This window comes from Trachemys scripta, chromosome 10 (assembly GCF_013100865.1).
Source record: "Trachemys scripta elegans isolate TJP31775 chromosome 10, CAS_Tse_1.0, whole genome shotgun sequence".
In the NCBI taxonomy this organism is placed as follows: Eukaryota; Metazoa; Chordata; order Testudines; family Emydidae; genus Trachemys; species Trachemys scripta.
The window spans coordinates 49,060,432-49,087,802 of NC_048307.1; the positions used below are offsets into that span (position 1 = coordinate 49,060,432).

General features: G+C 51.2%; 1 protein-coding gene across 4 annotated transcripts in view; it reads left to right on the forward strand.

Annotated features, from left to right (window-relative positions):
• Positions 1-27,371, forward strand: part of LINGO1 (leucine rich repeat and Ig domain containing 1) — a 467,217-nt gene that overhangs the window by 388,924 nt on the left and 50,922 nt on the right. Inside the window, exon 1 of one of the 4 annotated variants that reach the window (XM_034784384.1) lies at positions 19,242-19,748. The exons of the other annotated variants lie outside the window; for them this stretch is intronic. Within the exon in view, the coding sequence (XP_034640275.1) occupies positions 19,743-19,748 (6 nt within the window). The 5' untranslated portion in view covers positions 19,242-19,742. Of the gene's footprint in view, positions 1-19,241; positions 19,749-27,371 lie in introns of those variants that run through there. 4 annotated transcript variants of the gene reach the window in all.

The window sequence follows — 27,371 nt, forward strand, 5'->3', positions numbered from 1 at the left end:
ATATATTCAACTCTGAATACACCAATAGAGCCTCAGAAATAAGAGCTCAGCAAGGAATATTTACTTTGCTGTTGAATTATTTAAGCAAACAGAAGAGGACAAATGACTCAAAGAGATTCTGGCCTGACCGGGGCCTTTTACTGAGGTTTAGCCAGGTGGGCCAAAATGCCAATGATTCAGTTTGTCCTCTCGTTTTCTTAAATAACTCAACAGAAATGTAAACAGCACCCGGTGATGGCTTTATTCTGCAGCAACAGCAGCCGAGTGCTCTGTGGTACCAGAGCTTTTCAGAATCGCTAGTGTACCCCTCCTTCCAGCACAGCTGTGAAGTCAGGAAGTATCATATCCATGGAGAACGGAGGTACAGAGGAATGTACGTGACTTGGTCAAGGTCACACAAGAAGTCTATGGCAGCAGACGTTGACCTTAGTATGGACTGATGCCTTAACCCAGCATTACCCTCGCTCAGCTAGCTCCTGCATGCAGACTCTGTAGACAGCTCCAGAGGGCTCTCAGGAAACCTCTGTTCAAGTGGGACCTTCTTTTAGGGATTTGTGGTACAGCCCACCACCATAGACTTTCTGGGTATATCTGCACTGCCATTAAAAACCTGCACCTGGCCCAGGCCAGCTGACTCGGGCTCACAGGGCTCAGACTAAGGGGCTCTTTAACGGCAGAGTATTTTCAGGCTTGGGCTGGGACCCAGGCTCTGGGACCCTACGAAGTGGGAGGGTCCCAAAGCTTGGTTGCAGCCCATGCCCGAATGTCTCCGCTGTAGTTAAACAGCCCCTTGGCCCGAGCCAGCTGGCCTGGGCCAGACACACTCTCTGGGACTTATTTTTTGGCAACCCCTTTGCCTTCCTCACCCTGGGACTCCCTCATGCCGTGAATGCTGGCAGTAACAGCCAGAGGGGAGAAAAACAAGGCCGGGGGAGGAAGCCGTTGGTCTCTACCTTCGTTAGTTTTAGCTAACGAGCTCTTTATAGGAGCGACATGACACCTGGTTTCCTCTTTATAAATTCAGTAATTTATGAAAGGTATTAAAGACAAAACAGCCTCCTGGATAAAGCCCGTGATGCGTGCGCTCTGGGTATTAGCCAAACGGGACAATGAGTTACACTTGAATAACACGCAAAGATATTTACTCTCTCCCTCTATAAATTATTAAGGGGCTTTTTGCACATAATTACACCAGCTTTTATGTTTCTCACTCCCTGCTTTTAATCCTTTTTGGAAAGGCGCCAGTCACTTATGACAGGGGCTGAGCAAACAGCAAGTGTCACAGCTGGGTTTTAGGGTCATTAAAGAAGGCAATAGTTACAGGGGAGGGTGCCGGCCGCTGCTGAACCTGCCTCGCCTACGCAGGGCACAGTGTGCAGGACAATGGAGCAGGTCAGCAACCACTTATGCCGTGGGCTGCTCCTGAAGGGGGAAAAGGGTGTGAGACGCCCCTGCTGCCTTTGGAGAATGTCAGCAGCAAACGTTCTCTTGAGACTATAGAGCAAAAAAAAAAAAAAAAAAAAAGCCAGTCTTTGTGCCAAAGAGGGAAACCTGGAACAGCCGGGGTTGTGGTTTCATAGCAGCCAGCGGAGCCGGGTGAGGTCCCTGGGTGTGTAATAACAGAGAACGCTGCACCTCTAGACCAAGGTGCGATAGGCAGAGCTCGGTTTTGAGTCCCAGACCTGGAAGAACAAAGGGCAATGCTGTGGGCATGCCCAACTAGTGCAATGGATTTTAAGGCCAGATGGGACCATTCTGATCAGCTAGTCTGACCTCCTGGATAGCACATGGCACTGAATTCCCCCGTATTAAGCCTATAACTTCCAGCTAAGCTAGAACAGATCTTTTTGAAAGAGATCCAGTCTTGATGTAAATAAAGTCTGCAAATGATGGGGAATCTACCGCACCCCTGTTACCATCCCGTCAATCACCAAGTCATGAGAAGGGATTAGAACCCAGCATATTTTGCCCCCTAATCTTACCCCTACACCAACAAGCTACTTGCTGAGTTTCATCTCTACCTGCTGGGCTTTGAACTCTGATTTGAACCTGGGAGCTCAGCACTATAAGTGGAAACCATGCCCATACGCCATCCAAAGCACCTAGCCTTTGTTAACTGTAGCAAGGGGTTCTACGGCTTAGTAGTGTGGTGCCTTGGTAGAGCTTCTGGGGCCCCAGAACTGAAAGAAGAAGAAATGCTGCAGGTCAGAGCATGAGATGCATTGGCAGAGCTGGGGGGAGGAGAGTTGACACATTAGGATTGAGGTACATGGGCAGATCTAGGGGATGGGGTATTGTTATCTTGGCAGGGCTGGCTCCAGGCATCAGCTTGCCAAGCAGGTGCTTGGGGCGGCCACTCCGAAGAGGGGCGGCACATCCAGCTGTTCAGCGGCAATTCAGCGGACAGTCCCTCACTCCTGCTCGGAGCAAAGGACCTCCCACTGAATTGCCACCGCAGATCGAGATCGCGGCTTTTTTTTTTTTTTTTTTTTTGCGCCGCTTGGGGCGGCAAAAACCCTAGAGCCGGCCCTGTGCCTTGGGATGCCTTGGGTTGGGATTGAAATATACTGGCAGAGTTATGGGGATGGCACGTTGGGGATAGTGGGGTATACCTTGAGTTGGGATTGAGGTGCATAAGCAGCTCTGGGCAATAGAGCATTGGCCCATTGGGATAGCAGGGGCTGCCTGGGGTTAGGATTGAGGTGCACTGCAGAGGTGGGGTATTGGCCCATTGGGATAGCAGGGGTTGCCTGGGGTTAGGATTGAGGTGCACTGCAGAGCTGGGGTGTTGGCCCATTGGGATAGCAGGGGCTGCCTGGGGTTAGGATTGAGGTGCACTGCAGAGCTGGGGTGTTGGCCCATTGGGATAGCAGGGGATGCCTGGGGTTAGGATTGTGGTGTACTGCAGAGCTGGGGTATTGGCCCATTGGAATAGCAGGGGCTGCCTGGGGTTAGGATTGAGGTTCCTAGGCAGAGGCTGAGTGCTGGCAGAGTGAGCTAATCTAGTCCAACCATAGCAATAAACCTTTCCCCCAGTGGGGTTTCTCCCAGAGCATTATTCAGGTTTAAGGCTTCCCCAGCTGTAACAGAAAAAGGCAATAACATGTTTTTACATAAACAGAAATCACAAGACAAAGGTCCAGCAGCCCCCCAAGCCCTAAAGCAGGGCTCTGGCTACCCAGAGACTCCCCCCTTTCTGGCTCCCAGGAGGTGAGGTTTCTCCTAGAACTCCCAGTGAATTGCTGCTAGGGCCTTCAGCTACCAATCCTGCCCGACCCCTGCAGGGAAGTTAAGCGAGGTGCTAACTCCCTGTGCTGCTATTCAGGCATGGGTGCTTAGCAGCATGTTCCAGAGCCAGCATGGGAAGGAGCTGGCTCGACAGGAAGGGGCTGCTGCTCTTCATATTGCCCCTGTAGATTTCACCGAGGGGGCTGCGAGAAAGCAAGTACAAAGCAGACTCTGTTTTTGAAATTGCTCTCCCGTTGTGCATGTGAATCAATGATGTGCAGATGTAATTGGGCATGCAAATGTCACTAAGCAGCTGTTTACATGTGCAGTGTATATTAAGTGAGCATGTATGTGTGAGAAGTAACAATAACTATGGTTATTACTAAGATTTATTGTAAGGATCTGAAAGCGCCCTGCAACGACTCATAGGTGTAGCCTCACAATACACTCTGGAAGGTAGAGACATGGGAATATCCCCATTCTACAGATAGGAAACTGAGGCCTGGAAAGGATCTGTGCCTTAGCAAGTCAGCGGCACAGCCAGATCTGACCCCAAATTTTCTGGTGCCAAATCCTATCTTTTAGCCATAACAGCAACCCAACCTTCCCATCCCCCAGCTCTCTTCAGTGCCTTTGATGAGTCCACTAGGAGGAGAGCCAGCTGCTCAGCTGGATTCACAGGTTCACACCTGCTCAGAGCAAGATCTGATATTAACAAGCAGCTGACACCCTTAGTCCTGGACTCTGAGCAGCACAAAGCCCCACCTTGGCTCTGCTCCCAAGATGGCAGCCACAGGAACTTCCCAGCAAATTCTCTGAACATCCCCTGTCAGAGGGGCTCCAGGCCAGCCTCAGTGTGTTTGTCAGGATCTCCTGGCTCCCCCGGGGCACAGCAAAATCCTACATCCTGGGCCCTGCGGGAGTCCGTGAGGGTTCAGGCCACAGCTGTTGTCCTTTTGCCCCAGCAAAGCGTGTGGATTTTGGCAGGAAGCGGGATGGGGAAAGTGGCCAGGTGCTGTCTCTGGTCACAACAGCAAAGGTCTAGGGAGTGTCCTGTACCAAGTCAGACACAGCTCGAGGGCCACTGCTCTTCTGGTATCAGACGAGTAGCCGTGTTAGTCTGGATCTGCGTTAACACGGCTTGTCGCTTTTTACTGCTCCTCTGGTTTCTTCACTCATGGGCAAATCCAGCCCCTTCCGGCGCAGGCCACAGCTCCCCCAGAAGCGTAAAACAGGTTGGATCAAGGAGGGGGTCCCAGAAGGTTTGCACCTCTCTCTGGGGTGGAGCCAGCTCCAGGGAATTTGCCTGTGTGGTGGCAGATAGTGTGGAGAAGTGGGATCTGAGGCTAAGCCACGTCCAGACCTCCCACTGCTAGGGAGAAGGATTTTTCTACATGCCAGCTCAGCTGCTGTGGCTGGGCGATGGGGGTGGTGCTGGCCCTTGGAGAGAAAGCTAATTTCTAGACAAGTCCTACAACAGGAGCCTGCCTCCCAGTCCTTCCCCTCATCACGGTCACATTTTCACTTCTGCCTCTTCTCATCCTTCTGGCCTTGTTTTGCTCCCATCCATTCTCCTCCTCTGAGCAGAGACCTTTCCATGCTTCACTCGCCCACGGCCAGCTCTTGCTCCATCAGCTGGGCTTTGTGCCCACATCTCTGCCCAGCTGTGACCGGTAGAATCCACACCTCTTTTAAACAGACAGGTGAGGAAGCTCTTTAATTCCAGCGTTAACTCTCCAGCCCCCGTCAATTCTTTGCTCTTTCCCTCAGCCACTGGGCACTTGTTAGCTGGCCCAGTGAGACATTTCTTTTACCAGCTTCTAATCCTTCCCCGTCCAGCACGGTCCTTTCATTTTGGGCATTAGCATTGGATATGATTTTGATGTTCTCAACACATTTGTTCTAATCCCCAGCCCTCTTCTCTTTGTGCTCAGAACTTTAATCATTGCTCCTTTGTCCCATTGCACGGTGCCTGTTCTTACGCTGTGCAGTTAAAAAGCTGTCACTCTTATAACTTCCTTGTACCAGAAATTATCTTTCATCTACTGCATGTGGGCTACAATAGACACTGAGATCTTACTGAGATGTTATTAATACCTTCTGTATGTGTGTCAGTGAGCTTAAGAATTTAATGGAGCTTTTCTCCCCAGACCTTCATGCAGCATGTTGTTGGCCAGTTGGACAGAACATACAGTCAGTCGATCTATCGAGCAGCAGAGAGAGGTTTGTATTAGCATATGCCGTTTCCTTCCGCTGCTGATTCTTTCATAATTAAGGCCTTGGTCCCAGACACTTGGGCATCTGCTGAATTCCCGTTTGAAGTATGTCAGATTTTGTGCACCTGACATTGGGCATTCAGGCCAGCTGTTGGGTAATCTGGACGCACTGAGTCCCGGTCACACTCCAGCCCCTAACACACATCCCAAAAGATGCTCTGATTGACACCCTTGCGTCATGTTGGAGAAGAGTGGGAAGGAGAAGAGAGAGCATTGCAGTGGGTGTTCCTCTTTTGTTTTCACCTCTTGTCTAATTTCCTATTCGAGTCATATCACCACTGACATAACAAAATACAATTATCTGAGCAATGAAAGCAAATATCCCTCCCAGGGGTGATATCCTAGAGCCAAAGGATCTTCCTACATTATACCATGATCTTCCAGATTACCCAGATCACCAGGGCAGAGATCCATTAAAGGGGGCATGGGAACCGACTTTTATTAGCTTTATTCTAATATTTGATAATGACCCTTGATTTAAATAAGAGGAGAAGCCATACAATGCAGTAGTTGAATTCACTCCAGCTGGCGATGGGAAGCCATTGGACTGACTCACTGGGCTCCTATGGGGCTTTGGTATTTGTCCAGATGGACATGGGGAGGTGATAACAATCAGATTATCTTGCACTGCAATTTTCATCCCACTCCGCCTGCTTCCGAGATGCCACCCCCCTCGGAGATGAAAAACAACAGCTGCTTACCAACGCATTTCTTCGCTGCCTACCAGCTTTGGGCAGGAGTGAAGGAGAATACTGCCTGTTACTGATACTGTACTGAATTCAGGTGGGCAGAATTACCAGGGTTGAGATACAACGGCATTTGGTCTTTGACTAGGTCTCCGTGAGGTGGTATCTTCATTGGACCAACTGACTATGATGAGCCCTAGAACACCTTTTGTAATGTGGCAGGAGCGCCTGGTTCCTATGATGGAAAGAGGCACTAGCAATAATACATGAAGTGAGGGGAGGATGTGGCCACATCTAAACAGGCTTCTGAACTGGGATGAGATGGAAAACGCCATACTAGAATCTGTGAGCAATGTGGAAGACACATCATCAACCACTCCTGACCGAAGAGTAGCGAGGAAAAAGTGTCGGTAAATATCTCTGCCTGTGCAGCCTCTGTCTGTTAGGGTTGCACTATCATTCAGAGTGTGAGGGGTGGATACCTTCATTAGAGATCTCAATCTGGCTTAATGCCTGCCACGATTTTGGATTCTCTCCTCTATTATTTTGGACACCCAGATTTACAGGGTGTCCTTTCCTTTTCCTACCCTCCCAGCCACCTCCTTTGAGAACATCAGTGAGCAGTAGACAGGGCCGGCTCCAGGTTTTTTGCCACCCTAAGCAAAAAAAAAAAAAAGGGCCGGAGTGCCGCCCTTTGAAAAGTGCCGCCCCAAGCACAAGCTTGGGACGCTGGTGCCTAGAGCCAGCCCTGGCAGGAGACTATATGGTGGAGAGGGAGGGATACCCTACTGGCAGGGGCGGCTCCAGGCACCAGCACAGCAAGCGCATGCCTGGGGCGGCAAGCCGTGGGGGGGCGGCCTGCCAGTCACCGTGAGGGCGGCAGTGAGGCTGCGTTCGGCGGCATGCCTGCAGGAGGTTCGCCAGTCCCACGGTTTCAGCGGCAGGTACGCCAAAGGCGCGGGACCGGCGGACTTCCCACAGGCATGCCACCAAAGACTGCCTGACTGCCGTGCTTGGGGCAGCAAAATACATAGAGCCGCCCCTGCCTACTGGAGTTGGCTTTGCGCTTTTTAGACAACAAAGTCTGCACCTTGGCAGGGGGTTAGACTAGATGACCCTGGTGGTCCCTTCTGACCCTATGGTTCTAGGATTCTAGGAGACAGCTTTCACTGTAGCAAAGCCAAAAAAATGTCAGATCGTTTTGTTTTCATATAAAGGATTCAGAATCAAACACATGGTGGTTATGTGATTGCATGTCGGGTGACATGGCCAAAAAATGCACAAGCAGAGAATCCTTATTCTGAAACACTCATCCTTGCAAAGTCCACTGGAAAACAGCTCTTTGTAGACCAGGTGCTATTGATGTGTGAGTACACGAGGCAACCTTTGCTGTCCCTGCCACCTCCATATCCCGTATCACAACACCTGGCCTACCTGCTAGACTGGGCAGAGCAGCCAGGCAGGCAGCCATTGCTGGACAGCTTGCTCTTCTAGTTAATGCCATACAGGAGTCAGGACTCAGTGGCCTGCTGGCTCAGACTTGTAATCTCAGCCCATGGGTAATGCAATGCCGCCTCCATCGCTGAGTCCCAGCCAGCAGAGCTGGCCCTCAGGCCACCACCCCCAATGACAAAGGAGAAGGAGGCAGGCTGCAGAGGCAATGTTCTCCTCAGATTCCCAAGTTCTGAGGGTGGGAGCTGGCATGGCTGCAAGGCACAGTGCATGCTATCTGAGTCTGGTATTGTAGATGTTTTCTCAGCCCAGCTTGTTGCAAGAAATGTGTGAAAATTTAAAAGAAGAGGGATTATAATAATAATGGGAGTAATTAAAATCCATCCAGCTCCTGCCAACTCAGCCCTTTCCAAACCACCATTGGATTCCTGTGCGTGTGTGTGTGAGAGAGAGAGAGGCTCATTGGGAAACAGCCAGGAGGGCTTCTGAGATGTGTCCGTCCAAGACCAGGACAGCCCCTGCTCAAAGAGGGATGGCACATGAATGTGGAGGTCTCAGCAGTTCCCACCATCCTTCAGAGCTTGGATTTCATCTGGGTGAGGAAATTCCTTTCTCCCGCTTCCTACCAGCAAAAGGATACTGCCTGTGCCAGGCACAGCCCAGTCTCACTTGAATTCCTGTAACCCTCAGTGACAAAGAGGTAGAGCCCCTGTCTTGGGGAGGAGCCCCTCAACTTCAAGGTCAGCTTCCAAAGAGGAGGCAAACAATGAGAGGTTAAAAACTTGGGTTCCTACTTTAAAACCTGCCCAGGGTTAAGCTTTGTGGCCTTCTCTGCACCATGGGGCTAGACCAAGCTCGGGACATGATGCCAGAGCTTGGAAGTGCAGCTATAATGGCCAGCTGTTACTTCAGTGATTTCTGGCCGCAGAGAGGGGGGTGAGCCAGATGGGCTCGGCTGGAGAAACACCAACAACCTCTCTACCCTCCCCCAACCTCAGAAACTGCACTTCCCAACGTGTCCCAGGCTCATAGAAGGGATGGCCCTTTAATCTGATAACCCTGGAGGAGGTGCACAGCGGGCAGGTAAGAATTGCAGATGCTAGTTCCTCTTTTCCAGAACAAATGCTAGTATGTCAAGAGGAAAGGGTGAGCAAATCCCCTTTCTGTACAGAGGAGAAGCTGATACCTACCTCACAGGGGTGTTTTGGGGTCAACTATGACTTGGAAAGACCCTTTGGAGTTCATTGCATGGATGGTGCTATGTGACATAAGGCAAATGCAGACCTCCATTTAATGTCTCCACCGAAGCAGTGCAGCCTCCCCATCCCAGGCTCACAGGGTTATCTTTAGGCCAGATCTGAATCCAGGCTTGTCTTGGAGGTGAGAGTGCTACCAGATTAGCCTTGCTTATGCTAAATTTATCACTTCCCAGTGATGCATGCACAATATTGGCCAACCACAGTGGAGGAGTTGGGTATGCCCTGGATAAGGTGTAATGGATGTACCCAGCTCCCCTGCCTCATTATGCTATTCCCGGGGTCATAGCTATAGAATTGGATGAACTATTTGTTTCCAGTATCAGGCATTACAAAGCTAGCCCTGTTTAGCTGGCTTGACTGGATCGTCATTCTCTTCAAGTGTATCCATGAAGGATTCATGGAATAATTTGACGCGCTCATTCACTGTTTCTCTTTGGTGGTGTGCTGTTGGCCGGGTGAATCGCATGGTATTGTTTCTCCTCCCAGATTGGACGACTGAAACATTTTGAGAGAGGAGAATAATGAATTACAAGTTCCCAGGACAGAGTTAAAGATGAATAAGTTCTAAAGCTCATGAAGCTTTTGGGATTCATGCGCGTTCCCACCCTCCCCCTGCAACACTCACAAGCATTGCCCCACCAGTGGGAACCCACTGATCTCGTGTTTATTTGCTGAAGGCCAGGTTCTGATACCCTCACTCTGGTTTAGTGGCACCTCACTCTTCTGGGACTGCTTCTGAAGAAAGGCAACTTATGCAGCAGGAGTAATGGGATCCGAGTCTGGCCCACAGCAGTTTTCCAACCAGCCCTCTTCAGAATCAGCTGCATTTGGAGAAAGAAAACCCTGTTCTTGAAACACTGGGCTGCTGTTTGTGGCGCGAGCAGATGTGTGGGGATTATGGGTAATTGCTCCTCATTAAGTCTAACACAGATCTTTATATATTATATATATTTTTCTCAGAAACATAAGAGCCCATTTGCTCTGGAGAGCTCTGGCACTGCTTCCTCCTGCCGGGAACTAGACCCAGCACTGTCTGCATTTGGCACTCCCGTGGGATTGAGTCATGATCTGTATGGGGCCTGCCAGATGTGTTAACCCTGGGTGCCCTGTATGCCACAAAGTGTGGAATACGTACCAAAAGTGGGACATTGAGAGGTGTCACTAATAATTAACCTTTTAATAACTCGTGCTTTTATCACATTTAGGGGGGTGGTGGATGTCGACAGTTGTGAGGTTCCTCTCAGCCTACGGACCCCAGCCTGATATCGCTGAGGGTATTCTAGCCCCGTCTGGAAGTCACTTCCAGAGAGCAGCAGCAAAGTCACCTGCGAGTCATTGAAACTGGCAAGCAATTTCTCCCAGCTTGTTCTTGTCCTCCCCTCAGTACCACTGTGACGAGCCATCGTCCTACCGTGGTAAGGTGTGTGAGACATGCTGCTATGGGGACAAGTGGGGCTCGTCAGGCACCTTTGAAGATTATGGGTGGGGCTTATTGGGTGTTGCCATGGTAACATGGGAGGCTTCTTTGGAGATGTCGGGTGTTACTGTGGATTACCAGCAGGGCTTGTTGGAAGCATCACGGGTTATAATGGGTTACCAGCAGGGCTCGTTGGGGGTTACCGTGGGTTACCAGCAGGGCTTGTTGGAGGTGTCGGGGGTTACCATGGTTTACCAGCATTGCTCATTGGGGGTTTTGGGAGTTACCGTGGGTTACTAGTGGAGCTCATCGAGGGTTACCGTGAGTTACTAGCAGGGCTTGTTGGAGGAGTCAGATGTTACCATGGGTTACTGGCAGGGCTCGGTGACAGCATCGGGTGCTGCCATAGATTATGGATAGAACTACTTGGACACCACTAGATGTGTGCTGCCATGTATAACCCCCGTTTCTTTTTTTCTTATTTCCTGGTGTTCAGCCAGCACATGGGCTACGGGTAAAGCTTGACATGAATGTTGGGCATTGCCACGGACTATGAGCAGGGTCAGTGTGAGCCCAGGCTCTGGGCATTACAGCAGATTACAAGCGGGACACAGTGTAATTGCTGGTCCTGCTGCATGTTGTGGGCCAGGTGGGTTGTGCTCTGTATCACATCGGGGGTTGTCAGGAGACACACTCGCCTGGGGAGCTAGTTCACTGTACTCTTGTCACCAGCTGGCATGAGAGGGGCCTGACCTTTCCCTGGGCTGCTCACCTCCTAAACTGCTCCTGGCTCTGCTTCCCCGACTACTCCATCCATCCATCATGGGAACAGCCTGAGTTCGCATCTCTTCAGCTCAGCCCGCTTCAGCTCTCTCCAGTCAGATTCCCCCTGCATCACCCCTGACGTCTGGCTCTGACAGTTCAGTAATCAAAGCAACCATACCCACAATATCAGCATAATCTAAAAGAGGAAGCCTGGCTGGAGGTGATGCTAATGATAGCCTGCTGTGATAGAGACAGTATTTACCTCCCTCCCCCAGCACCCGCACCTCCTTGCTGGAGAGGGTTGGTTCCTACCAGGACCACTGCACTCTGTGGGGACAGGCCAGTGCTAGGATTAGCATTCAGAGATGGGCCTGAACTAAAACCCTGCATCCAAATGACACCAGACTGTGAGGTGGAAGGGGGAGTTGGGATTGAACTTCAGGTACGTAGGATTCAACACGACGAACCAAACCCTAGGTCTGAACATCATCCCCAGCTTTAGGGATGTGGGTCTAAACTTCATGGCTCAGCACAGACTGGGGTGGGCAAATCATCTGACCCCATGATGAATAGCTCCAATAGACCTGAATGCTCCAGCCTCCGAGAGCTGGAAAATGTGGGTAACTACCTTGTTAACCTGTAAGTCTGTAGTTGAAAGCTTCAGAATGGAAGGAGCGCTCTGCACCCTGAGTTGTTGGAAAGGAAAAAGAATGTCTATAGAGTGCCTCATTTACATATGTTACATACCCACAGTGCCACCAGTCACACTTGGAAATCACCCTAACTGATCTAGATTAAGGCCATGTCTATACTACCACTTATTTCAGCAAAACTTCTGCCATTCATCCCCGAGTGACATAAATTTCTTCGGCATAAGTGGTAGTGTGCACAGCGCTATGTTGGCAGGAGAGCTTCTCCCTCTGACATAGCTACCACCACTCATGGAGGTGGTTTTATTATGTTGATGGGAGAACTCTCTCCCATTGGCATGGAGCAGCTACACAAGCGATCTTATGGCGGTATTGGTACAGCTGTGCTACTGCAAGCTCACTAGTGCAGATATGGCCTTAGCCATTGGTAGGGAGGTGAAGTTTGAACTCCAAGGCAGAGAGAAGGAAGGCATTCTCTTCTTGTGGTAGGAAGTACATCTCCAGGTAGCAAGGACTCTGCCCCAAGGTCCTAGATCCTCTTGGCTTCCCCCTCCTGAGGATCCTGTGACACAGAGAGGATTTCTCAGAGGAGACAGTACAGAGTGGGTTCCCCAGCAGAGACCCATGGAGCAGTTTCAGTGAGGTCCCTCCCTACCCAGCACTTAAATTAAGCTGAATCACAAAGCTGGGTCAGTTGGCGCTGCCTCAGGGTGGGACTAGGCAAACAGCTTCACCAGGGCTGGATCTGGATCTGCAGAGAGAATTGCCATTAGCAGCTGGACTACTGCCATTCAGCAACCTGAACTGTGAGTGGGGTTTGCGGTGGGTGGACTGACGTGGCCAGGGAACTCCTGCCTGATGGCCATTCAGAGAGACTGGTGGGGAGGGAGGAGAATGGACTCCTGCAGATTTACAGAGGGCTTTAATCCTTATCTGAATGTTATAGTGTTGCTGAATTTTCCTAGATTCCCTAATAAATATCCCCTTGTTTTGTATATAGACTCAGAATGTGGGCGGGCAGGTAGGGGGTGTTCTGCCTGCTAAGGGCAAACTAGAGGAGGATTTATTTATTTTTCCAAATACATCTCTACCTCAATATAACGCTGTCCTCGGGAGCCAAAAAATCTTACCGCATTATAGGTGAAACCACGTTATATCGAACTTGCTTTGATCCACTGGAGTGTGTAGTCCCCCTCCTCTCCCCCCGGAGCACTGCTTTACCGTGTTATATCCGAATTTGTGTTATATCGGGTCGTGTTATATCGAGGTAGAGGTGTATCCAGGTGGCGGCTTGAGCCAGTTCTGTTGCTCATCAAGAGGGACCCTCGACATATTCAACCCAGCCCTTCTTGCTGTAGTTAACCACCTGGCAGAAGGGTTACAAAACTGTTTGTTTTCTCTTTTCACCACCTACTTTTCTCCCAGCTGTCCCTAGCTGTGTCCTGGACAAGGATGGCCCTGTGATGTGTGAGGCCAAGGCTGCCGAAGGAGAGACTCAGGCCATGACATGTCCTGGTGCTAAAGGAGAAAATGGTTTCTCACAACACACCTGGAGGGAGAAATAGGTCTGACTCCTGAGCTGCAGAGCCTGCATGGGACTATAGAGCCCTCAAAGTATGGGGACCTATGGCCAGCTCTGGATCTGGACCAGAAGTGCTGAAATGCCATGAGAAAGAAGCTATTTTCAAGGTATTTCCAGCCTGTCTGGAAGCAGTGGGAACCTCTGCAGAAATATCCAGGCCAGCTCTGCAGAGCTCAGTTGTTTCAGATAGTTTGGATAACTGGCTTCTGTACTCACCACTGCATCTCTGAACCCAATTTCCCAAGCTCTGGAACTTTGCCTCACCTAGCAATAATGGGCTGGCTTTGGAGGGGAGGACTTGGGGTGCTAGCTACATATGTGTGGGAAAATAAAGGCCAGATCAGCTAATTTGGCTTCTATGACACAGGATGGGTCTCACTGCAGCAAAGTCAGGCTATTCACTGTGGTGTGGATTATCTGCATTTCTGTGGCTGGACAGATGTCATATGCACCCCTATGCCAATCCTATGGAGAAATGAGGTGTTGCAGTTTTGGCCACAACTCCCAGCAACAACTCACCGCTGGAGGTCTGGTGAACTCCCCTGGTAGACCTTTGCAATAAGTACAGGCTAACCTAGATAGCTCCCTACAGGCCTTGCCTGTGGGACTCCGGAGTGTTCCCTGAGAAAGGGGAGCTGCTAAATAAAGGGACCTCCATCAACCGCTCTGTGCTGATCATGGATTAACAACAAAGTCGGTCTCTTCACTCAGCCTCCACAATGATTCATTCTACTCTTTAACGCTGCCACCTAGTGGGCAGTGTTGAGGCATGGAGTGAGGCTGCCTTGGTACGTATCTCAGTTAGTTTCAGACTACACCCTCTCAGCTCCCAGCCCACACTTCCTCATTAGGGGCCTGATCCTGCTCCCATTCATGTCAGCAGTAAAATCCTCACCCATCTGAGCAAAAGCAGGCTATAGCCATTGTTTTTAGATTCAAATTTAGATTCAAACCTCCATCCCTCATGTACTTGACGTTTTCTTGCTTTTCCCGCTGTGTTATTTTATCAACACCAGAGTCATTAGGAAAATCGCTAGACTGAAGTTGTAGAAAAATGTGATTTATGGAAAGGCAATTGATCCCACATCATTTCCAGCTTCCTGCGCTAATATTGTGGGGCTTGGGGGGGGGGGGGGGCGGGGGAGCAGAATTTTGTCTCAAGTTTGGCAGGTGAAGAGCATGGATGCGGGATGCTCCATGCATCCCCATTGATCTCATTTCCCTGACACCTCCCTCGCTCACTCTCTTTCTATCCCTCTCTCTCCAACACATTTCTAAAATGATGAATACACATATATCCTATTGCTGTTTATGCTCCAAAGTATCTTACCCCCTAAAACCCGCCTCTTCTCATTATGAAGCCCGAGACTCTCCTCTCTCAGAAGTGTTGTCATTACTATTAAAGATGTGTTGGTGCCAACAGCACTTTCTGAACTGTGCAAGACAAGTCAGCCCCACCCCCAACTTGGAAGCACCATAGGAGCAAATGATGGTGGTAATACAGTATTGTCTTGGTCATCTGCTAGCAACAGTATCATCATGATAATATATATACAAGGTGCACATATTACATCTTTTGGTGGATCAAGATGAATTAGGTGGTGTCTTCTCTACATAGGTCTCATCCTGCTCTGTAGAAAAGACTATACCGCGCCATCCATTTCAATGGGGCTTTTAAAGAAGATATCAGACTCTTTTCCCACCCTGAAGAGCTGGCAATCTAAACTGTTGTTTGCCGTGGGTTTGCTTGGCTTGCATAATTCAGATTGTCAGCTCTTTGGAACCGGAAGCATGCCTTGTCTATGTTTGTAAAGGGCCATTTACATTTGTGGTGCTGTTTAAATATGCATGATAATAATAATAGTAATAGATGTTGATCTTGTGTAAAGATCTGAGACCCACCGAAAAAGACTGCATTGAAGTTCCCTTGACCTCAAAAGAGAAATGTGTGTGTGTGTGCACACACACACACCTGTATATACTGCAATGATGATCTTTGGTATAGTTGATCTGTATTCTTATATTTATCATCTGTAATATCCAAAGAGGGTGGAGTATATGTAAGAGGAGAGTGAGAGTGAGAGAGAGAGAGAGAGTGTGTGTGTGTGTGTGTGTGTGTGTAAGGGCACAGAGCTCTTATTATAGGTGATTCAAACCTAGTCTGGCAAGTCTTGTCTTCTTCCCTTTGTTTATTTTATTTCAGTTTGCAGGGATCCTTTGGGAACACACAGGAGGATAACTATCTATATCTATGCTGGGTTTGAGGGTGACTCCTGGGCAGTAAGGCTCAGCCCATTCTTCCTGGGAGCCAGCCAGGGAACTCCTTACAATTTGCAGGGACGTAAGCTAGCTGAGGGAGGATTGAGCTGGTAACCCTTGACCCTGCTGCTGGAAGAAGTGCTCAGCCTCCCCTGCTGTCACACTGAAGATGGGACTGGTGCCTGGGTTCATTTCCACTCTGGTCCTGATGCCAAAGGAGGAGTTTGGGTCAGCAGTGAGATCGCAAGTTGTTGCACAATGGCACAGAGCCCCCATAAGGGCAGGACCCCAAACAGTCACTTTGTTTCCGTTTGCTTGAGGGAAGCCTGTGTGGAGCATCTCACTGTCTGGGAATCTTAGCCCATTCCCGTATCCATCAGTGGCTCACTTACATGGCTTGTGGATTAAGGCCAGATCATTATCATCAAAAGCTTCCGCAGACAGAAATAGCCATTCAGGCTCCATCTAGAGGCTCAAGTGGGAGTTGGGTAGCCTGGCAAGCAATTTTGTTGGCCAGTGCATCGGGTAGCGTTAATGGATTCTGAATGCAGCTGCCCTGTCTCTTCCCTTCCTTGGCTGGAAGGAAGGTTGCTATGACTGGGGACTGTTATAGGGCAGAGGGAAGGCAGAATGGTAAAGATCCCCAAAGAGCTCTTCTGGAGGGAAACAGGAAGTGAAAGTGCACATTAGAAACAAAGTTTGTATCCATTATCGCTGGAGAAAACTGCCTTGGATGGAAGAGACATCATTAGACAAATCCGTGAATGTTGTTATAAGAAGACATTATAGGCTGCGGGAGCTGTATCTGCTATATAAGCAGAGGGCATTGCTATGTCCACTGAAACCCATTATTTTTAAATGTAGCAATGGACAAACCTCAGAAAGTTTTGACATTTGGTTCCAGTTAAGAAGCCAAAACCTGGAAGCTTATTGAAACCTCTGAAGCTTTGGAGTTCACAACAGGGCCCAAAACCCTCCCTCTGACATGATTCTGCCTTTAATAGGCCCACTGCTGGTGATCAGTTGTTCGTGTGTCTTCAGTGGGCTGCTCTCCTCTCGCAGTAGGAAGAAGGAGATGCCCCGACAGGCAACCTCACGCTGGTCTGAATGTGCTGTGTGGCTGTAGGGAGCTTAGCACGAAAGGTTCAGTGGGGGTTGGGCTTAATGCAAAGGCCACCCCGCATTTTATTTTGTCATGGCTGCCTCCCCATTTCTAGCAATGACAAACTTAGCATGCTGCATTCTATGTAACCCCTCATCCACTGTAAGCAGAGGGTGTTGTACTGGCTTCAGTCCATTCTCCATTACACGTGGCAGGAGACAGTATGGTCCAATGGATCCCAGGAGTCAGGAGATGTTGATTCTGTTTCTGACCTGGACACTAACTTACTGTGTGGTCTTGGAGCAGGTACTTAGCCTCTCTGTGCCTCAGTTTCCTCACCTGTAAAATGGAGGTAATGATATTCCTCCCCTTTGCAAAGTGCTTTGAGATAGCTGGAACATAATTGCTAAGGATGGCCCAGTTGGTAGAGCATTGCTCTAGGGCAGAGGTTCTCAAACTGTGGTCTGTGGACCACCAGTGGTCTGCGGATAGTTCCCTCTAAGGCGTGCGCTTGGGCTGCCGCACACAACAGAATGAAGGGCCACCCACCTAATTAGTGGAGCCGCGCAGGCGTGGCTCTACTAATTAAGTGCCTGGACCCTGGAGAAGATGCACATATAAGGTGAGGTGGTGGCCTTGGGAGGAATAGGGGGTAGGTGGGAGGGGGCAGTGGGGTGAGAAGAGCAGGTGGGGGGAATTTGGGATGTGAAGGGCTGTGGCGGCCAGAGAAAGAGTTGACTTCCCCAGCTCCAGGGCTGTGGCTGCAGGGGAGAGACAACCCTTTTTTCCAGCCTCAGCTCTATGGCTGCTGTGGCAGGGGAGAGACCCCCCTCCTTCCCAGCTCCAGCTCGGGGGCTGCTGGAGTGGAGGCAGGGCCGGCTCCAGGCACCAGCTTGGTTAGCAGGTGCTTGGGGCGGCCACTCCAGAGAGGGGCGGCAGGTCCAGCTATTCGGCGGCAATTCGGCGGACAGTCCCTCACTCCCGCTCGGAGCAAAGGACCTTCCGCCGAATTGCCGCCGCAGATCGCGATCGCGGCTTTTTTTTTTTTTTTTTTGGCTGCTTGGGGCGGCCAAAACCGTGGAGCCGGCCCTGAGTGGAGGAGAGAGGGCACATCCATTGCATTAGAGAGGTAAAACTACTGATATTAAAATATGAGTTGTGTGCTTTTATTTGTAGAACAAAAAACGTTAGTAATTAAGGGTTTTTTTAATATAGTGCTTTTATCCCAAGCGCTTTACAACAGTTAGTTAATGTTACAAACAACATTTGGAAAGATCATTAAGTGGTCCGCTGAAACCCTCAGCAATTTTCAAGTGATCCATGGGGAAAAAAGTTTGAGAACCACTGCTCTAGGGCCCAGGAGTCCTGGGTTCTATTTCCTGCTTGGCTGACCTTGGGCAAGTCTCTGTGCCTCAGTTTTCCCATCTGTAATATAGAGCTAATGATATACTGACCTCTTTTCTAAACATTTTGAGATCTATGGATAAAAAGTGCCATATAAGAGCTGGGTATTATTTTTCCTACCCTGTGTTATAACCCGTTTGTACATTATAAATGAAAGGTACCATATCAGATACAAAGCGCTGCCCATTGCTGTCAGTAGAGCCCTCTCTAGTCCAGAGGAACTTGACAGGGTCTGGGATCTGCTGGGCAGTTTCTAGTACATGTGATCTTATCAGGGTGTTTGAAAGATGTCAATTCCTACATTTTCATTCCTCTGATTGTTCTCCCCTGATCTCCGCTCCCGCTCCCCACAGCCTCGCTGGACTGTGCATACACCACATTGGCACCCTCTGTTGGAAACCAGAGACAAGGCCGATCACCTGTGAAGCTATAATAAGACAGTGCCCATCAATTGTCAAGGAGGACAGGGAGCGTATGAAACTTCTTAGGTTCCAGCTATGTGACCGGCATAGCCATATCAGCCCAGTACTGGCTGGAACTCTTGGGACGCTGTTCTCGGAGCTAGAATCCAGGGAGAAAGCCTAGCGAACATGGGCTTTGCGGCTGGCCTACGTGCCCAAGAAAAGCTGGCACTTCCTGGTGAGGTGAGGGTGGGAGAATCCTAGAGCCAGCACCCTTTCCAGGTGAGGGGTGAGTAGAAATGTCCCACTCCCAAAGGATATGTCCCCTTTAACCCCCTACCTCTGCTATCTTCCTTTGGCAGAGTAAGCATGCCAGCAGTGGGCAGGGCAGGGCAGGGCACCCCTTCCTCTGCCACCCCAGAGGGGGAACAACTACCAAGCCGGCAGGAGCTGTCCGTGCCAGAGCCGGGATCTGGGCACGTGGGCTGCAAAGCTCCAGGCCAGGGCGTGGCCCAGGCAGCAGAGGCTCATGGCATCGCCCCCAAGCAGCCAGCCCCCCACCCCACCTGCCTGGGCTGGTCTGTACCTGCCTCTGCCCGTACCCCACCTTTTCCGCCACTCGCCGCCTTGGAGTGGAAGGAGAGGCTTCTATTGATTGCAGGCGCTCAGCCAGGCTCCACCAGTTCTGCCGGGAGCCGCGGGCGCTCTCCGGGCTCCCAGCTGGCCACGCCCAGCGCTGTGGGGCCCCGCCCACCCCTCTCGGCCCCAGCTGGCGCTGGCTGGCTCGCTCGCTTGCGGTGTGTCCTGGGGGGCAGCCCCGGAGGAGGCTCGCTTCGCCACAGCGCTACGTTCAGTCGCCGGCTCATCCCCGCCCCGCAGTTGCTGGGGCCAGAGCGCGAGTAGCGGAGGAGGAGCAGTGGGGGGGCCGCTTATCCCGACCCCCCCCTTTGTCTGGGTTTAAGGGAGGAGATGCCTCCCCCTTCCCCCCGGAGCCTCCAGCCCACCTTCCCACCTGCAGGAGCCGCGCCGGGGGTGCGGGCAGCAGCTCGCCCTTAGAGCCCAGCGGGCTGCCCGGACCCCAGCGCCCCCCATCCTGGACCCGGCTCTCGGCCTGGGAGGGGGGCTCGGCTCTGGACAGAGCCCGCAGCCTGGGCGTGTTGCTGCCTTTCGGCGAGGAGAGGGGAGCTGCCTTGCTGCAGGTGGATTTGGGGGCTGGGGGAGATGCCATTTCTAACCGAGAGAGACAAGCGGCGAGCATGAGATGCAGGTAAGAGCTGGGGCTGGGGTGGCCCGGGACTGACGGGGAGGGGAGGCTGAGCTGGTCCTGCCCAGGCTCCGGGAAGGGGGAGTCGGTCTATTTCACTTGCCGGGCTGCAAGCCTGGGATCGGTGCCTTGGATTGCAACCTTCCGCTGGGAAGTTTGTACGTGTGTGCTGGGTTTGGATGGCTGGGATGAGCTGTGTGTGTCAATATGAGGTGGGGGAGAGGATGCCCATTGAATGGGAGTGTGAATCGCGAGCATGCTGGGCTTTTGGTTGGGTGGGTTGCTTTTTTATTCAGGGCGTATGTGTGTTACGGAGGGCTAGGAGTCTCTGTGGTGTGGGGTGAGTGTGGTGCGTCTTTGTGTGGAATGTGGGTATGTGCAGGGCTAGATCGCTTAGTGAATGGGTGTGCAATTGTGTGTCCTGACCCTTTTCATTATAGGGCTGTGAGAGCGGGAGCCGTTTTCACTGGAGGGCTGTGAGTTTTGTGTCAGTGTTCTAGGAAGGGTGTCAGCTGGGGGTGGGGTGGGGGGTTCTTTCTCCCAAGGGTGTGAGTTGTGTGTGTTGGTCCTTTCCATGTGCGAGTTCTGTGTATGCATGTTGGGTTGTGTAGTGTGCGTTGGGTTCTGGGGCTACAAGGGTTTGGGTTCCCAGAGCTCTGCCAGCTGCCTCTGCCCTTGTGCCGGCTACCTGGCAGCAGAAGTGCTCTGGCTTTTTCTGCTGGCTCTGCCCTCATTTTTTCTCCCCCCCCCCCCGTCCCTTCTCCTGTTTCTCCATTGTCCTGCGTTGCTGGGCATTTAATTTCCCATATTGTTCCCTTCCCCTGTCCCCACTGTCAATCTTTGGGGGTGCAGCACTGGTTGTACCCAACTCCCCACCACCAATGCACTCTAGCTGGCTAAGGAGACTGAGCCAGGTCCCGAGATACCAGAGTGATGTGCCACCTATAAAAACCTGGATAGACAGACGGATGGATGGGTCAATGGGGCTCAGCTGCTAGCCGCTGTTTTCATCTTAGCCTAGCTAATAAACTGGCACTTGGCTGTGCTGGGGGTGGGGAAGGGAAATGAGGTGCTGGGCTGCATGGTAATATGGGGAGCCTGCCTGGTCCAGCTAAGCAGATGAGTTAACTGGCCTGGAACAGATTACACATTCAGGTGGGGTATTACTGGGACAGCGCTACCAACCAGGGATCAGCAGAGGCTGATACCAGGGAGATTAGCCTGCAGTCAGAGACAGGCAGTGCAGTCTGGGGCATGAAGAGTTAATATCAGGTGGGATTAGTCTTCAGCACCACCTACCTCAGCCCTGGGGCGGGGTAGTCAGGGATGTTAGTGGTTAATTTCCGCCTGGATTAGCCCTCCGTCATCGAGAGCTTAATATTGGGGCAGGATTGTTGGGGGACAGAAAGGGTTAATTTCAGGAACTCTAGCCCTCAGTTCCAGCCCACCAATGGCAGCAGGGTGGAAAGGGTTAATTTCAGGAGGGTTGCCTTTCAATTCCAGAGGAGCCAGTGTTAGGGAAGGGGTTGGAATTGCTTTATGTCAGGAAAAGTAGCCAGCCCTCAATCAGGATCTGATGGTAGTGTCAGGGGAGAGAAAGGGTTAATATTAGAGGGGCTCGGCTCTCAGTTCCTGACAGCCCAGCATCAGGGTGGGGAGGGCTAATTGCAGGGAATTCAGCCCATCTCAGATGTGGTTGTCTCTAACATAGGGGTGGGATCTGCCGTGCATGGACCGGGGGGTTCAGACTCTGGTGATACCAAGGGGAAAAGACAGTGACCCCAAGGGAGGAGCCCAGCCCGGCTGCCCCCTGAATGGAATTTTCCTTTGTTGCCTTTTTACATTTGTGGTGCTGATCAGATTTTTCACTTTTCTGTCTCAGGGAAGTAAAAATATTCCAGAGCCAAAGGTGTTGGCTACAGCATGCTCAGGATGCAGGAGCTTGTGGGCTCAGAGAACAAACAGGGGGTGCTATTTTGGGGAGGCAACTCACTCGTGGGCGGAGTGGGTTTGTGCGTGGGTGGAGTGAGAGAAACTGCTCAGAGTCCTTTCACGGGAGGTGCTTGTTGGATCACAAAGACCTAGTTCTCTTGCTTCGCTCTGTGTGTGTGTCTGTCTGATCCAGCCATCTAAGCACTTTTAGTGCCCATATCACCACAGAAGCTAGACATCCTTCAAAAGTAGCATCCCCTTCCTTCCAGAAGCAAAATGGCTTTGTATTACCGTTCTGCAGGATGTGTTTGGGGAGCAGCACTGGGCACGGAGCAGAGTGGAAGCCTCCGTCCCTGTGCTATAGTCATGGCAGATGCTACTCTTGCTTTCTGGAATTCATGCACTTGCCGAGAGCCTGACCAAGGAGAGGAGCTCTTGCATTTGAACAGCAAAGTTATGGTGAAAGACTGGGTGGGTCAAGAAACAGCGTGAAATGCAGGAGCTCTGGAGCTCTGCCGAAGATTTCCCATCTCCACCCCCCCTCAGTTTTACTCCCCCATCTCCAGCTGCCTCCTTTCCCCTTCTTTCTATGCAAACCTCAAAGCCAGCCCTTCGACTGGGATTTCCACAGCTGGTTGTACGTGTCCCTGCCCCAATACCTTCAGAGAGGATTAACCTTGTCCTCCCCATCCAGCCTGTCCTAGGAGCAGCAGCTCTGACATCTACATACAGCAGAAACTACAGTGATGACCACCATCCAAATCACTGTCACTAACTAAATATCTGGGCAAAGATGGGGGGCTGGAATGATACACCCATGGACTTCGAGGTTGTGGCTCAGGCACCCTCATGCTTCGCTCTTTGAAGAATGGGATTACAACACCTCCTGAAAGATCCAAACCCCTGTAAGATCAGGTCCCCGCAACATCTGTTAATTACATTCCTCAAGTATCTGAAACTCCAATGGTCCAAATATATTCAGTGTCCCTATCCACACCCTCCTGACATTCCGATAATCAAGGCAGGTATCCTCCGAGCTCCAGCAATGGGATCAATAGCCCTTAGGAGCACGTTCTGTTCTCCCTCCCACCGCAGCTCGTACCTATCAGTACAATGTTGCTTGAACATCCCATGATGCTTTACTTCTAGGGCTATAGGAACCAGTTTCACCCATCACTTCAGGGCAAAGGATTTGATGGATTCCTGTCCTCTCCCCCAGGATTCATGGTGTTCCTCCTGCTACCCAGGGAGCCTGTCTCCATTCAGAATGTCACAGACTTGCATGTGTGTAGATGTGCAGAGGGATTGTCTTTCTTTTAGGTGGTTTGGGCAGGGGACAGGACTGGAGGAAGAAAAGAGCAGGCATGGTGGGACTGGCATGCCAAAAGACTTTTCACTCAAGATTAGCACTTACCCTTCCTCCTTTGCCTTCTCACATTCTTCTCCTGGCTCCTTTCTGGAATGTATGATGCTGGGAGTTCACTGGTCTACAACTGTGGGGAATTGATCTCGTTCTGAAGCTTTGAAACTTCTCTCAGCCTTTGCTCTCTTTAGCCATGTCTACACTGCAGGTGCTACAGCCATGCCACTGTATCGCTATAGTATAGATGGTTCCTAAAGCAACAGAAAAGTTTTTTTCTGTCAATATAGGTAATCCACATCCTCAAGCGGCGGGAGCTAGGTCAACGGAAGAACTCTTCCGTCAACCTAACCACTTTTACGTTGGGGGGGGGGGATTTCACACCCCTGAGCAGTGTATCTATGTCGATCTAACTTTTAAATGAAGACCATACTTTTGATATCCTTCCATCACTGGAGCTTGCCCACTGGATTAAGGGCTGCAGGAATCCTGCTATATAAAAACACACAAGAACTGACACTTGCAAGTTTCTCCTTCATTTTACAAGCCCAGTTCTACAGACAGCCTTTTATATTCCCTGCAGTTGCTGTTACAGTACTGGACAAGCTGTGAGTTGGGTCTAAACTCATTGAAATATACAGTTTCAGCAGTTCTGTCCCAGTTTTGGACTTCCCCATTAGTTATGTAGCAAGTATTCTGCATGAAGCTGGTTCCTTTTCTCCTTGCTGTGATTCGAATTAGGCCTAAGCAGCTCGGAATTGCAGGAAACTGTGGAAGCAGGGGTTGAAAGGTCCTTCCCTAGTACTGTAGAAGTGTTGGAAGATGTCTGGCTGGAAGCTGGCCTTAGTTTAGTTGTAGGCTTGGAGGACACATGCCTGAACTGGAGGATATTAGACTTGATGCAGTCAGAGCGGACATAGCTGGAGTTGTTCAGAGAACTTGGGGAGGAGGGAGGCTTTCCAACCCTTTTGTGCTCAAGAAGAAGAGGAATTAATTACAGAACTTATCATTAGACTTTTTTAATACAGTTACTGTAATTACACTGTAGTTATACTGCAACTATAATGTAATTACTTTGTGGTACCTCTAATTACTCGTGTTTCATATGACTGGAAGGTTAACTGCATGACTGAATTACTTATTATTACTCCTTTAGTTTCATTCCTAATCCATTTAATTGTAGTACTGCCGAAGTTGCACTGTTTGGTACATGTAACTAGTATAAAATCCTATAACTTGAGGTTTAATTCTATAGGTTGATAAATCACTTTATAATTAGGCTGTAATTGCAGTGTTATAATACAATGACTGTAATTATGGCATTATAAAGTGCAACTGAACTGATGAGGGTTAGATTAGGATTAATACATTTAATCAGGTATTGCCTTGTGTGTATGCCTGTCCCTGCTCTCTTGTGGAGCTGCTCATGTATAATGATTCCCACTACTTGCTTGGCTCGTAGGGCTACTGTAATAATCCATATGCTGTGTACAACAGACACAGTTGTTATATCTATACCTGGGGAATTGGGGGTAGAATCCTACTCCTTCAGCGCCAGAAACTCAGGCCTCTGCCACACTATCTAAAGACAGCCCCTTTAGGCATCATTCGTTAGGCCCCATGCAATCAAAGTGGGACAGCCACTGCTGCTTTAGTCTGCCATGGTGGGACTCGTGTGCCGCACAGACGCCCGTGTTGGGTTTGGAAAGCATGGACATGGCCAGTTTGGATTTGATCCATATGTGGTGACCCTGTGCTGTACTGATCTGTGTATTATTGCTTTCTACTACAGTACGATCCCACTGTCCTATGACTGTTCTAATCCCTCCCTTTCTAGAGGCCTGGCTTTGTTGAGGCCTAAGTCCCAATTCCTTTGCTTTCACCACTGAGTGCTGCTGACCACTGTGAGAGTGAGACAGTAGTGATCCTGTGCCTGGCTGAATGGGGCGAGTTGCTCTTTTCGTTTACCAGGGAGTGGCCTGGGGGTTTTAATATCATGGCTCACTCTTGACAGTTTGTGATATATGTGTGAATGGCTCATGTTGGCCACAGTTATGTAGGCGCCGACTCTGTGGGTGCTCCAGGACATTAGTGGGTGCTTAGCACCCAGCTCCCCCTTTTCCCCCAGCCTCCCTCTGATTGCCTCGCTGATCAACTCCTTCTTTCCCTCCCAGCGCCTCCTGCCCGCTATAATCAGCTGTTCTGCGGCATGCAGGAGGTGCTGGGAGGGAGGAGGAGGAAGTCAGCGTCTGTGCACAGTTACATGGCGTATGTTGCTTGTGGAGCTGCCAAAATGTGTCCACCCCTACAGCTCAGGTTCTCTTCCACTTCTCCTTCGTTCTTCCCTCTTTCCACACTCTCATTTGATCCCAGTGTGCCTCTGCTTGCTGGGTAAGGTTGCCAACTTTCTACTCACACAAAACTGAACACCTTTGCCCTGCCCCTTCTCAGAGGCTCCGCCCCTGTTCACTCGCTCATTTTCACTGGGCTGGCTCGGGGTTGGGGCATGGGAGTGAGGGCTCCGGCTGGGGGTGCGGGTTCTGGTGTGGGACCAGGGATGAGGGATTTGGTGTGCGGGACGGGGATCAGGGCTGGGGGTTGGAGTGCAGGGGGGGTGAAGGCTCTGGCTGGGGGTGAGGGGTTTGGGACGCAGGAGTGTGCTCCAGGCGGGGATTGATGGGTTCGGAGGGCGTGAGGGGGATCAGGCCTGGGACAGGGGGTTGGAGCACGGGAGGGGATCAGGGGTGCAGGCTCCGGGCGGCGCTTACCTCAGGCAGCTCCCAGATGCAGCGGCATGTCCCTCCTCCAGCTCCTACATGGAGGCGCAGCCAGGTGGCTCTGTGTGCTACCCGGTCTACAGGCACCGCCCCTGCAGCTCCCATTGGCTGCGGTTCCCTGCCAATGTGATCTGTGGACTTGGGGTGGGGGCAGCGCACGGAGCCCCCTGGCTGCCCCTACACCTATGTAACTTTAGCACCCTCGTGGCCAAGATGGAGTCTGCTCTGCAGGCAGCTCTGGCCAAGAGAAGGCGTGCACAGGAATGCAGCAGGAGAAATCCCTTCCACCCCAGGGGCACCTGTTCCAAACCCCCCAGAGTGAACACACACACCCACAGGAAAAATACAGTGGATATAACAAGGGAAATATTTATTTACAGAGGGATGAGAGGAGAAAAACAACAAGGGGAAATGTAGGGGGAGCAGTAAGACAGGGCTGCATCCAAGCCAAGGCCCCACAGGCCCAGTGGTAGCACAGGCTGGAAGGGCAGACACCGAGCAATGTGTCTGCACACAGAGTTCAGGAGTCCTGAGCAAAGTTCCAGTCCAGTGGTGAGTCTTGGGTGCTCCTGGTCGTCTTCGGCGTCAGTGAACTTTCCCCCAACAAACCCCTCCGGTGCCCTCTTCTGCCACTCTCTGCAAAGACACACAGAGCGACCACCTCTCCACTTAACTAGCTAGCAACCTCCCTCCTTGTCCCCAATGCAGAGTCACAAGCCCCAGTACTCACAGCCCCATGCAGCTCTGGGCAGCCGTGATACTGGGTCCAGCTCCGGCTTGTCCTTCTCGAGCAATTCCTCCCTGGCACAGTGCTCCTCCTGGCTCCTGTCCTGGGGTGTCCCCGATCAGCCCTGTCCTTCCCAGGCTTCAGGCAGGTTCTCTGCTGCTCCACTTTTCCAGGGCCTGCAGCCTGTCTGTCTGTCTCTCTCTCTCTCTCTCTCCCTGGAGCTCCAGCGCTGCCCCCTGGAGTTTCCCTCCTTTTTTTCTTACTCTCTCCCTCCCTCTTAGGAAAAAGATTTAAAGGGCCTTGCTCGCTAAACCCCAAAGGGGTTACACCTAGGAGCCAGAGAGGGGACATATCACTGCTTCTAGGAGCCGCGCAGAGCCATAGCACGCAGGGAGCCTGCCTTAGCCCCACTGCGCCACCGACTGGACTTTTAAGGTGGTGACCAGAGCCTCCAGGGTCCTTTTGCAACTGAGCATTCCAGTGGAAAACCGAACATCTGACAACCCTATTGCTGGGACATCATTTGATCCTACGGTGTATGTGAACAAAAGGTTTCTGCCACTGCCATCCACCAGAGCCAACAGGCTCTAGAGTATTAGTAATGAATAAAAAGCTTTCCAAGTCTCTCAGAGCGCACAAGCCACAGGGACACACAGGGCCGGCTCCAGGCACCCAAGCACATGCTTGGGGCGGCACCTGGTAAGGGGCGGTGGGGGGAGCGCGGGCTCCGGTTGTGCGGGGCTCGGCAAGGGGGCGGCGCGGGCGCGGTGCTGGAAGGGGGTTCCGGCGGCGCGGCGCTTGGCGGGGGGGGCAGCACGGGGCTCGGCGCT